The 12957-nt window shown below is 32.4% G+C and overlaps 2 protein-coding genes across 8 annotated transcripts in view; one reads left to right on the forward strand and one right to left on the reverse strand.

Annotated features, from left to right (window-relative positions):
• Positions 1–5374, forward strand: part of LOC126768604 (protein lin-10-like) — a 122294-nt gene extending 116920 nt beyond the window's left edge. For all 7 annotated transcript variants that reach the window (XM_050486793.1, XM_050486836.1, XM_050486801.1 and 4 more), the window contains 6 exons: positions 367–621; positions 1265–1432; positions 1543–1696; positions 1898–2091; positions 2767–2907; positions 3140–5374. In XM_050486793.1, the coding sequence (XP_050342750.1) occupies positions 367–621; positions 1265–1432; positions 1543–1696; positions 1898–2091; positions 2767–2907; positions 3140–3211 (984 nt within the window). In that variant the 3' untranslated portion in view covers positions 3212–5374. The remainder of the gene's footprint in view (positions 1–366; positions 622–1264; positions 1433–1542; positions 1697–1897; positions 2092–2766; positions 2908–3139) is intronic.
• Positions 5375–8013: 2639 nt separating this feature from the next.
• Positions 8014–9405, reverse strand: LOC126769586 (ubiquitin-conjugating enzyme E2 N). The gene has a single exon (XM_050488452.1). The coding sequence runs from the start codon at positions 9182–9184 to the stop codon at positions 8729–8731; it is 456 nt and encodes a 151-aa protein (XP_050344409.1). The 5' UTR covers positions 9185–9405; the 3' UTR covers positions 8014–8728.
• Positions 9406–12957: the final 3552 nt, after the last annotated feature.

Below are 12957 nucleotides of genomic sequence, written 5' to 3' on the forward strand. Positions count from 1 at the left end.
GCATGTCTTATTATAATTCCTAACATGTATTAATTTATACACGTTTTCACATGCTTTCAATGGAATGTTTTAGGCTCTGGTAAGTTCGATAAACGTTATTCTCATTATTTTATAATATTCCAATATTGAAATATTTATTCTATTCATAATCTAAATATTCTACTTTTGTAGATGTTTTTATTTTTTAAATATATATGCATTGAATAATTTGATTGAACTGTTTCCTACCGATTATTTCGTAAGTGGAATTAAAGCTGTTTTATACGTGTATCTTTACGTTAAGATATTTAAAAACAAAATAAGCTATAAGCTACCTCTTTCATTTCAAGGCGTGTTTTTTATAAATTAGGTACTCATTATTTCCAGGCCCCTGAAGGCGAAAACCAACCGAGTACCGAAGTGGATCTATTTATTTCAACGGAAAAAATTATGGTCCTTAACACGGAACTGAAGGAAATCATGATGGACCACGCATTGAGAACGATATCGTACATCGCTGATATCGGGGATCTCGTTGTTCTGATGGCGAGACGACGCTTCGTGCCGCATGAGAATGACTCCGATCAACCAAAACTGAACCGTACGCCGAAGATGATATGTCACGTTTTTGAAAGTGAAGAAGTAAGTTGTTTTGCGTTCTAAGTAGACTAAATAAATCATCATTTATTTCTTTGTATTATAAATTTCATTACATATAATTTAAAACTTATAAAAGTATGTGAATTAAGAAATATTATTACTCGATCCCCTTATCTTGTGATGGATGTATTAACCTCGCGGAGTCGGAGACTAAGATAAACTGTCACTTCACCATTATTGTAGATATCAATAATATTGTTGTAAATATCTTTGAACAGAGTCTCGAACTTCAAAGTATGTAAATAGCCCGATAAGATCTTTTGTTGAATTAATGCACTGTCTTATATTATATATTGTTCTCTATAACATAAAAAGTGAAGTCATTTATGTATATTATAGCTTGAACTGTGAAATACTTTTAAATCAATTCTTATTATTAATTATGTTATGTAATAAATGTATGTATGTATTGAATATATTTTTTATATGTTATGATAATTATTACTAATTACTTTTCTAATAGTCGGTTTAATTATTTTGTTTTATTAACAGGCTATTTAATATCTTTTAAAATATTTTTTTATATTGTATTTTAAAATTCGTGTTTCTCTGGCTCTACATAGCCTTATATGTTTTTCTAATTAATGAATTGTTAAGAAAATTTTTAACATTTAATCCTTTACAGGCTCAATTTATAGCCCAATCCATAGGTCAAGCGTTCCAAGTGGCGTATATGGAATTTCTTAAGGCCAACGGCATTGAGGACCACAGTTTTGTAAAAGAAATGGATTACCAGGAAGTCCTAAACAGCCAAGAGATATTTGGTGATGAACTTCAAATGTTTGCGAAAAAAGTGAGTGACTATTTTAATATATTTTTAATCATTGACTTTCTTAACCAGAAAGTAGTTTATAATATTAGTAAAAAATATCAATATTTTAATGTTTATTTATTTCGCAATAGGAACTACAAAAAGAAGTGGTAGTTCCGAAAACGAAAGGTGAAATCTTAGGTGTGGTGGTTGTGGAATCTGGTTGGGGGTCGATGTTGCCCACCGTTGTGATCGCTAATTTGGCCCCTGCGGGTGCGGCTGCTAGATGCGGACAACTTAACATTGGTACGTTGGATTTACCATTCGGTTATTTAAACTCTTCATATTTTATCGACTTAAATTCAATTTGTCACAAAATATTTAAAGCCATTGTAAGAACAATTTTTTTTTTATATTTTACTTCGTGTAATATATAATTTATAATAACTGCATGAAATTCACGAATGAATAATATTTACAATTAAAACTTTTTTGTTACATTTATAGGTGACCAAATAATAGCGATAAATGGAGTAAGTCTCGTCGGCCTTCCCCTCTCGACTTGTCAGACATACATCAAGAATTCCAAGAATCAGACTGTAGTGAAGCTTACGGTGGTACCGTGCGCTCCGGTGGTCGAGGTCAAGATTAAAAGACCTGATACAAAGTACCAGCTAGGGTTTAGTGTGCAGAACGGTGTGGTGAGTAGCCTCACGTATCATAAACCCACTTACCATACTCGAGGAACTTTATATAAAACGTTGGTTGTCAAAGGCGGTCACAATCACGTGCCTCAGAAAGTACGTTTATAATAGGACGACATTATTGATTATAAAATTTACTTCGTATTTTTAAGTTTTTTTGTGTTCTAGTGTGGAAATGAAACAACTGTACTACTAGACAAGTAGATGTTGATATTTGCGCTTATCAATAACTCTTTTAGACGATGGCTACGACAGTGGATTGGGTTATTTTTTTTTTATAGAATAAGAAGGCGGACGAGCATATGGGCCACCTGATGGAAAGTGGTCACCAACGCTCATAGACATTGGCATTGTAAGAAATGTTAACCATCGCTTACATCACTGATGCTATGTCCCTATGTAATTACACTGGCTCACTCACCCTTCAAACCGGAACACAGCAATACCAAGTACTGCTGTTTTGCGGTAGAATATCTGATGAGTGGGTGGTACCTACCCAGACGAGTTGGCACAAAGCTCTACCACCAGTAGAGTAGTAGAGTAGTAGGGTTATATTGATGATTATATTTTTCTCTGCCGGTGTCGAACTTAAGTACGACAACAGAACGGCATTCGATGTAACGTTTTAAGTAACAATCTAAAACGCTAAGCGTTCCGACGGCTCGGCCGCAGATCTGCAGCCTGCTGCGCGGCGGCATCGCGGAGCGCGGCGGCGTGCGCGTCGGCCACCGCATCATCGAGATCAACTCGCAGAGCGTCGTGGCCGTGCCGCACGAGCGCATCGTCAACCTGCTCGCCACCTCCGTCGGAGAGGTAACCCACCCGCGCAAGCTCCACTACGTACTAATTTGCTGCGAATAAATCATATCACACGACTATCGTTCATCTTTTGTTATACCACAGTCTACCGTAAGTCTATCGCGAATGCTGTTTCGAGTTTAAATTCTGGATTCTAATTCAAATTTACATTTAATATAAAATTTTAGATGGGCTTTAAAATTAATTTAATTTTCCCCAGTAAAAATATTATACAAATTGATTTCAGATTCTAATGAAAACTATGCCGACGTCAATGTTCCGGCTGTTGACTGGACAAGAGAATCCCGTATTCATCTAAACGCGACGCGCCACAAGTGCCTGCTTCACGCTCACCGCCAGGGCTCTTACACGCGTAGTTTGTTACAAATTATATAAAATATATCATTTACACGACAACACTTTTGACCAATGGATACCGAAACGTTATTATCTAACTAAAATTGACAAATATTATTTATATTTGGTTCATTTAAGTAAAAAAATATCATAATCGTAATACGAATATTTAACTTTAGATATAAGATTTGAAACAAATTTAAAGATTTCATAGTCACTCGATATTTTATGATGTACGTTATTTATGACTCACCTCGTAATTTGAGTCAAGTATTTACTCGTAATACCTACCCAATTGTTATCGCGTGTAACTGCCCTGATAATTGCATTTGGATAAAGAACTAAAATAAAATCCTGTTGCGATTGTTCTACGAGTTCCATAAAACAGATAAAAAAACAATATATTTTAACTATTTTAAAATTGTCTTATAAAGCATGTTTCATACTAATAATTAAAAAAAACTACCAAAACTCATGAAATTCGTAGACTAACTTCAACGCGGTTTTTACCTTAGCTATGGAAATAATACTCAAAATAAAAATGTGATGTCCAAGTTTCAAAATGCTTAATATGCTTAAGTGGCTAAATAAGATACTTAGTTCTAAGTTATTGTATTTAATTACAGAAATTTTGCACTCACTTGATTATAATTTCCTTATTAAAAAATTAGAAAAATGTAAAAAAAAAAATTATAACATCATTACTGACAGTGATGATGAAACAAAAACAATGAAATAAACATACAGTTATTATTTGGTAATACCAAATAAATTAATAATATTAATATACATATTGTGTATGTATTTCAGAAAATCAAGGTGATTTTTGTTCTGTTCTTTGATCCTGTCAAGTGCAAAATTTCTGAAAATCTATTATCACAATGTGTATACATAGTTATTCCAGTCAATAATTTATTAATTGTATACATATTATAATTGAGAATCAAAATGGCTCATATCTTGCTTAGATATTATTAAAATAAGTTAAAATTATCGTCATACAAATATTTCTAATATAAATTGTCGCGATAAAATTTCTACAAAATGCACTAGCCGTTGCCTTTCTGCCATAGACAATAAGTGTCTCTCTTATCATAGTTTTTAGATTTTAGTTCATGTTGCCATTATAACATTTTTTTTTTTTTCATTTTATCTTTTAAATCATTCCATTATTACTTGGTTATTTTACATGAATTAGTATTTTTACGATTTATACTTTTTTTATTCCAGTGTTTTTTTTAAACATTTTTATATGTTCATCATTATGGAATATTAGTTTATATAAAAATGTATAGCTGAATAGTGTGACTGAAGAGTCTTGATCTGTAATGACTCGGATAGCATATGCATGCAAATTATCTTGAATATCCGAGACATAAAGTCTCGGTCGAGTTGAATCTCGATGTGATCATTGATAAATAAATGAATTGATTAGTGGATATATAATAAAGCATTATTTCGTGTAGCGTTTCAAAAGATATGTCATATTTTGTAAATTTTATAGTGTGGCTATAGCGTAACTATGTAACCTATATATGTATGTCCTGGTCTTAGCTAAGCTTAGCGCTCTGAGGACGAGTTTTATTTATGTATAAAAATCGATATTTTGACAACCTAATATAATAAAACACCTTTTAGTATTCCTAAATTTATTCCGCTTCTATATATCATGTCCCGAGTTTTGATGCTTTTAAATAATTATTATTGTAGGTATGTACTTCTTTCTATTGTACTCGACGTAAACCTTCTGTCTTGTGTTGCTGTTAGGATCAGTGTCTATTTTATTATTTTAAAACAAACTTCCATTGACACCGAATCGATTAGTACATTATTTAAATAACAAAATATTTAAAAACTCAATAGTCACTGGTCATGCCCTTTAAAACAATTTATTTAAAAATTAATGAAAAAGATATAGTAGTACCGTCTGATGTGTAATTTTATATTGCTAGCTGTTGTGAATAAGATTTATTTACATTGATAACACAGATAATAAATAGCATTTTATTGTGAAAGCTGATATATAGTAGGTACACTATAACATGTGAAATAACTATTGTTGTTCTCATTTCTAAGAGTATTATTCTAGTCTGCATTAAAGTTAAGAATAAACTGAACAAATTGATTCGTTTCTTTTATTTATAACCTACACATTTTGTATTTTTTTACTAAGCCTTTTTCATCCGTTACTACATTTACTACTTACTACCATGTTTTTTATTGAAGCACGAAGTTTTACAATAAAATGTAAACATATATCATTCAACAGTAAGTAAATGAGATATGGAGGAAATTCAAGTTTGGAATTGTGGTTCTGATGTTGGAGTTCATGAAGTCGTTAGTGTATATACGAGCGTACCATACGCGTTATCTAACCATCTGGACCGAAGATAGCCATGAGTTCCTGCGCAAAAACCATTGCATAGAATGAAAGTACAGGCAGTACTAAGGCTGATACAGATGTGTTACAATTATGGAAAAAATCGATTTACATTGATATCTATTATAAAACATGAAGTGAATTTAGTATTTTACTGAAAACATTTAAGGACCGCCACTCAAAAGTCATCGTCAATATGTAATAACATAGTAGATGGGTACTTCTTTATATGTACTCCGTTATTGTTTAATAAAACTGTTTTATTAATTAGAACAGAGTGCAGTATACCTATTATATTGATTGACACCGACTTGAGACATTTTTTTTTAATATTTATCATGCCTACATGATAAATATTACATTACCAGTTACATTTTGTTTATTCTTTTATCGACGCTCTGGAGGAATGATATGAATGGCAATGACTACTCGTACATGTGCGAAGGTTTCTAGGTGCCTACTTAATTTATTTAAGAGGAAAGCTTACTTGAAGCATTTCTAAATTAAACGGTTCGATTGGATAGAGTTAAAGACTATGGGGCCCGCCCCCCTTAGAATCAAAATTTCGCAAAATGTTGCATAGCATGAAATTGCACCTCAAATGTAAATTTGAAGTCTGTTGACTTGATAATCGGCTGGTCAAGCACTTCTACATAAACGATGACATAATATGCAATTAAAACTAATGACGAAAATTATAAAATTGCATTAAACTGCTGAAAAATAATTAAATAAGAAGATTGAACGTTTAAATATTTTCCTGTGACACTAAAAATATAATTAAAGAGAAATGCGTTTGCAAAAGTAACTCTAAGATTTCTTTACATTTGAGTAACCACCTAAAGATTATTATTTTACTTTAACTAAACTTGCATCGAAAGTTGAACAATTCGATTATTATACACGTCTACAAATAAAACGAATCAGTCCATCCCTAATTATTAAGTGTAAAAGCTTTGTAGATTTGAAGCTTTTTCGATTAGTTTTTAATGTTTAATAATATTTTATAATAGTATTGGATTATCCAGTCGTTGACACGTCTAATAAAAGATTACATTTTTAATTTGACCTTAGACGTTGTAAAGGTCAGATTTATTATAATATGATAATATTGAATAAAAAATCTAACTGGTTTTTTCTTTATATGGTTTAACGGAAAAACAATTATACTTTATTACGGTGTAGAAAATAAACTTTCAAAAAATATTAAGATATTAAAAATATTTTCTAGTCATTTGCGGTTTCCTTGAGTTATGGACCGGTGCTCTGACCCGCTTTTAGTCCCGCCACACACGAGGTGTTAAAGAATAGTCGATCCTTATTTTTAAATTTATTTAGTAAATATTTACTTGGTGGTAGAGCTTTGTGCAAGCTCGTCTGGGTAGGTACCACCCACTCATCAGATATTCTACCGCAAAACAGCAATACTTGATATTGTTGTTTCCGGTTTGAAGGGTGAGTGAGCCAGTGTAATTACAGGCACAAGGGACATAAAATCTTAGTTCCCAAGGTTGGTGGCGCATTGGATATGTAAGCGATGGTTGACATTTCTTACAATGCCAATGTCTAAGAGCGTTGGTGACCACTTACCATCAGGTGGCCTATATGCTCGTCCGCCTTCCTATTAATATTATAAAATATATTATAAAATATAGTCAATGACCTGGCAACACAAAAATTTTTGACTGACAACTTATATTTACTTTCCAAAACATAACAAATGTAAATAATATTAAATTAATGTTATAATTCATAATAAGTATTGGTTTTAGAGATTAGGTCCTGTAGGCATAGCAACCTAATTCGTTCATTATACTTTAAAATTTGGAATGTAGATTGAAATAAAAATACCTTTTTAAAAACATATAAGAACATGTAATTTACTAAATTTTGATATGGTAGGGCAGTAAAATCACATGAACTATAGCCTTGAAAAATCACAAATAATTACTTCAACATATACTTAAAATCAAATTTCTTTCATTATTTATTGCAAATAATATGTTTTGAATGGTTTCCATTTCATTATAATCTTTGAAGATTAAAATCAGTAGCTCATACAGAAGCCATTATACTTCTCAAGGTATTTTATGTAATGCCCTCATACCGCCTTTATTTAATTAACTTGTTCCAGCCCGACAGTGAACAAATATATGTTACAAAAGTGCAAAATAAGTCTCAAGGCTATTAAATTACTCAAGTCTTGTTTATTAATACACTGTATAACACTTTTTTTAATTAATATGCTGTTTTTACTATATTATTATTCTATTATAGTCACTTGTGGGTTATATTATACAGGGTTTTTCATTATAGGTAAATACACAATTTGCATTGTTCAGATTATATATTTAACAACAGGGATAGCTATTGTAAATGAAATAGAGATTAGCGTTTGTTTATTATGTATTTTCAAGTTTGCTCACAAAGCCAAATTAAATTTACATAAATACAAATAAATGATAACCTTTTTATACAAGATGTATATAGTACTTAAGATTCATTTTAAACCATTCTATGCAGATAATCACTGGAAAATAAATTAATGAATAATCTTCCACATTCTATAATAAAAAAATCAGTATTCATAGAGATCAAAAACTGATATATAGCATTGTCCTAAGCATATGACGCTGATAAGATTTACAAAGGTTGAAATGTTGAACTTTGTGACAATACACTATCCTTTGTATAAAATTAACCAAATTTGATCAACTATGAAATATATACAGTAAGGTCTTAGGAAATTCATCATTTAGCTATTATAATTATAGTAAAAAAATATGCATACCTAATATCATAACGAAGCTACATGTGATAGGGTAAACAATAATCTGTGGGATTTTCGGACTACATTGAGACAATGAAGGGCGAGGCTATGAGGAAATGCAAGAGGTTGACCGGAGCAGGTTGACTGCAGCATAAGTGCCACAGGGCCAGCGTCCGCCAATAATAAAAATTTATCCACAATTGTCTCTTCACAAGTTACTCGATCTAGGTTGTAAAACATAACTTGCACTCTTAAAATCATGATATATATGTTAGTTTCGTCCACTTCGTGTAGCGCGTAGGGGAGGCACTGGGTGCAACAACGGGCGCTCAGTTGTCCATGGCATACCTCCTGGTCCACTCCTTAGCGTTTCGGATAGCTTCGCTTTCGTTCACTTTCCAAAGTTCAGCCACATCGTTTGCTAGCGGGTCGTCGGGGTTAGGAGCAGATAATAACGCTTGAATCGAGAGTAAAACCGTGCGAATTTGCAGGGCAGGGCTCCATTTATCTTTCAAAATATCCAAACATATACGGCCGAGTCGATCTATATTCGGATGATAAATTTTTGTAATAAACCTAACCTTAGGTGCTGACATAGGATAGTCCTCTGGAAGGAATAGTTCTAACTTGAATAGACCTCCTTCGAATGGCGAGTCTTCCGGCCCGGTGACAATTACATGAAAATAACGTGCATTGTTTTCGCTAGGCACCGCGCTGATACCCGGCACAGGTTCCTGCATCAATCGCTGTGTCTCTTTGATTATTCTACGTGGTAGGGCTGCCATTTTATTTATGCGGTCTAGCGCAATTTGTCAAATAAAAGCAGGTAATCATATAACTGTTTAAAATATCAAATTGTCTTAGCACTGCACGTGTTTAACGAAATTTGAGGCACGTACTTTAGACTTATGAATTATAACAGCATATTAGCCATGATAATGCTGAAAACGCAACTACAAAAGCGATGGTAAGGTACCAACTTCAATTTTTTTTCTCATTTTACATAGACAAAATAGAATTTTAATTACCATAAAGAAAACATGCAATATAGAGTAAAATGCGTTCATGTTGATTACAAGGCTTACAAAAAAATAATGCAGAAACAAATATTTGATATATTGCAATATGTAATAACATTTAATTACTTAGTTTTCCAATAAATTATCAACGAAATATTTTTATAGAAATGAACATGTGTATATAATATTTTTTGCAAGAAAGTTTTGCTATTCCACACTAGATGTCACTAAACATGATAAACAAGCAATAATGTTGTAGATCAAGTATGTTAATGAAAGTAAAAAAAAATCTTATACGCATAAACAAATATTATTGGTTACATACAATATAATTTTTGTCGATGTAATTAAATTATGAGTCTAAAAAAAATACATTTTTTAACAATGTCTAAGTACCTTCTGATTTTTAAAGCAGAGATCTATCTATCTGAATAATTGAATATTTACCAATTCGTATCAAATCAGAAAGAAAAATAACAGATCGTTTTAGTCTACGACGTCTATAAACATAGTGAGAAAACAGAAATGTATCGAAGGAAGTAGTGAAATCAAATAAGTTAATACATTAGTACATATATCAATGAGCAATAGGGCAGCGTCCAATGATATTATGCATGTAAAAAGGCAGCGTCCAATGATATTATGCATGTAAAAAGGCAGCGTCATTAATATTATTTTATAATATTTTCTTATAGCGACGTTTTCGTGCTTTCGTGTATAAATAGTGATGAAAAAGAAATATGAAACAATGAATTCGTTCTGCTTTGTAATGTACATGATACTAAACATGATCTATTTATTCGTTTGTGTGATGAAATGCATTTGTTATTAATTATAATTATGCCAATGCATTCATGCATGGCATGAAATTAAGCACTAAAGGATGCGTCAGACTAGGTGACGTAACAAAGGAGTCGTTTCCTGATTGCTTTCATTGTGTGGCGGTTTCAATACCTACATAATTTTGCTCTGAATTTATGCGGTAAATTATATTCCATTTCAAAACAAATACAAATGGCAAATAAACTCGACATATTTCAAAGAGATTGTTATTCCCCTCGTTGCCACAGACAGTATCGGAATACTTGGCGTCGTGATTTTGAACGTTGTTCAGTTCCGCGGTCAATTGGAAGGTAAAGTCAAATTAGCTTCTAAAAAGCTTGGAGTGCTCATCAAGGTGAGACAGTACTTCACGTCTAATACTTTACATGGCGCAAATTTGGCCCCACATGGAGTACTGCTCTCATCTCTGGGCGGGAGTTCCCCAGTACCAGCTTCTTCTCTTTCATCGCATCCAACGTAGAACAGTTCGAATTGTCGACGATCAAGGTCTTACCGGCTTGATCCTTTGGATTTGCGAGTGATGTCGGGTCACTCTGGATCCTCTATCGCGTATTTCACGGGAAATGTTCTGAAGAATTGTTTGCCCGTCCGCCGAATTTCACCACCGGACTTCGCGGCTGAATTCAAAATTCCTCCCTCACCACCTCAATGGCCTATTTCCTGCCTCGCACAACCACTCTGTGTAACCAGCTTTCGTCGACGACTTTTCCGAACCGATATGACATAAAAACCTTCAAGAAAAGAGCGTACTCATTCCTCAAAAGCCGGCAACGCACCAGCAAACCCTCGTGTGTAGTAGATGTCCATGAGGGGTGGTAGTCATTTTCCATCAGATGAGCCTCCTGTTCGTTTGCTCCCCTTACATAAAAAAATACTACTACTCTAAGGCCGTAGATCCCGCGGTCTTGAGGTCATTAACAATTTTTATAGTTTTCTGCCGAAAATTTCTGAAGAGTGAAGGAAACAGGTACAGTATATGTACATGATGTAAACAATGCTATTTTTGGCATTGGCTTATGTTAAATAAAAAAAAACGAATGTTGTAAAATTTAACATGATAGACCCAGAGAGAGTTAAATCAACTGAATTTATCTGACTTATGTGCAAAGGGCTTCCCATACTAACGGATTGGTGAGGAGATTAAGCTCTGTGGCTTTTGCGGTTAATAAAATAAGACCGATATTAATGTTGATACTGCTCGGCGATTTGTATATTTTAGTAGTTTTCACAATAATTTCAATGTGTTATGGCATACTTTAGTGTAATGCTGCCGCTACTAATACGATATTTTTGCTGCAGAAAAAGGTACCAAAAACTAAAGAATCATTAACGCATAAATTTAACGAAATTAAAATAATTATTAACTATTGCTTCTCAATACATATTCTTTAATGTCATGTATATACAAAAAACTATTTTGTGAAAAAATGCGATACATATAAACTTGGTACTAGGACCAAACACAAGACTAATTATTCCTGTTACTCGACTGCATAGTCAGTAACTCTTTTGTTGAGCAATGTATACGGTTTTACAACTGCAAAAACAGAAAGCGTTCAAATTGCTATTGTTGCTAAATTTAAAAAAAAATGTTAAGGAACGCTAGTAAGCGACTTTATGGATGATAGAACCTTGGCAGTAAAACGATCGCCTCCTGCCTACTATTTACTTGTCCGAAATCATTTCTCCCAAATTAATTTTAAAATTAATGATTACATACTATATTATAATTACACTCACTCAATAGAAATTTAACATGATATCTATAATAAAATACGGTTGAGATTAGAATACAGTAATATTAATTGCAATATTGTACTTATATTTTAGATTTCATACGATAAACATATATTCAATAAAAATAGAATTCATATTAGCATTTATGTATGTATTATTAATACGTATTCAAATCTTTAAATAATCTGTTCGCATTATATTTTTTACCACCTTGGGCTGGTTGACGTAATAACAATTACGAGCTAAATCTCGCTGTATGAGTGCTGTCAACTCGCGTCGACATTCTTCGAAAATTGCTGGCGAAAAAATCCTTGAAGGGATTTCACTCGGAATTTTTGTGTATGTATTTGATAGGGTTTTATCTTTGAATAGTTGTCTTGTTTTATAGCCAGATTTTATATTTAAAAAAATCAATTATTTTTGAATTATACGTTCTCATCCTTTTAGTATACTTTACAATTCGCGATTTTAAGAATAAATTAAAGAAAAAACTATATAACTTTCTTAATTAACAGTACCTAAAATATTTTCTGTAGGACATTTTCTGTGCATCTGTGTATCTTTTTAAATTTCGGTTAAAATCTTTTTGACAGCTCTAGTTTTACGAGTTACAATTGACAACCCCCAGCTTACAGGTAAGGAGACTCCCATATATAGAATCCCATATTAAACTTGTTCTGACTATTATATTTTGCATTAAGTAAATCTACGCATTGTTTAGTACTGTACTATAGTCGTTATAAAGAAAATGTCTTACTTTTAACAAAATCTGTTTAGTAAAAGCACTTTTTGTGGCATTATGAGTAATACAAACAACATATTTGTTTACTAGCTGTGCCCTCGTTTGCACCTACGTATAACTTAACGAAATCACTAAGAGCAAACTTATAATATTCACTTATCTATTTTATTAATTACTAATCATATATACAACATTTTTTGTTTAATTTTCGTGGGAT

Source organism: Nymphalis io, chromosome 1 (genome assembly GCF_905147045.1).
Source record: "Nymphalis io chromosome 1, ilAglIoxx1.1, whole genome shotgun sequence".
Taxonomy (NCBI): domain Eukaryota; kingdom Metazoa; phylum Arthropoda; class Insecta; order Lepidoptera; family Nymphalidae; genus Nymphalis; species Nymphalis io.

Excerpts from the sequence above, each read along its gene's own strand:
- LOC126769586 (XM_050488452.1), bottom strand. The coding sequence starts at position 9,184 with ATGGCAGCCCTACCACGTAGAATAATCAAAGAGACACAGCGATTGATG.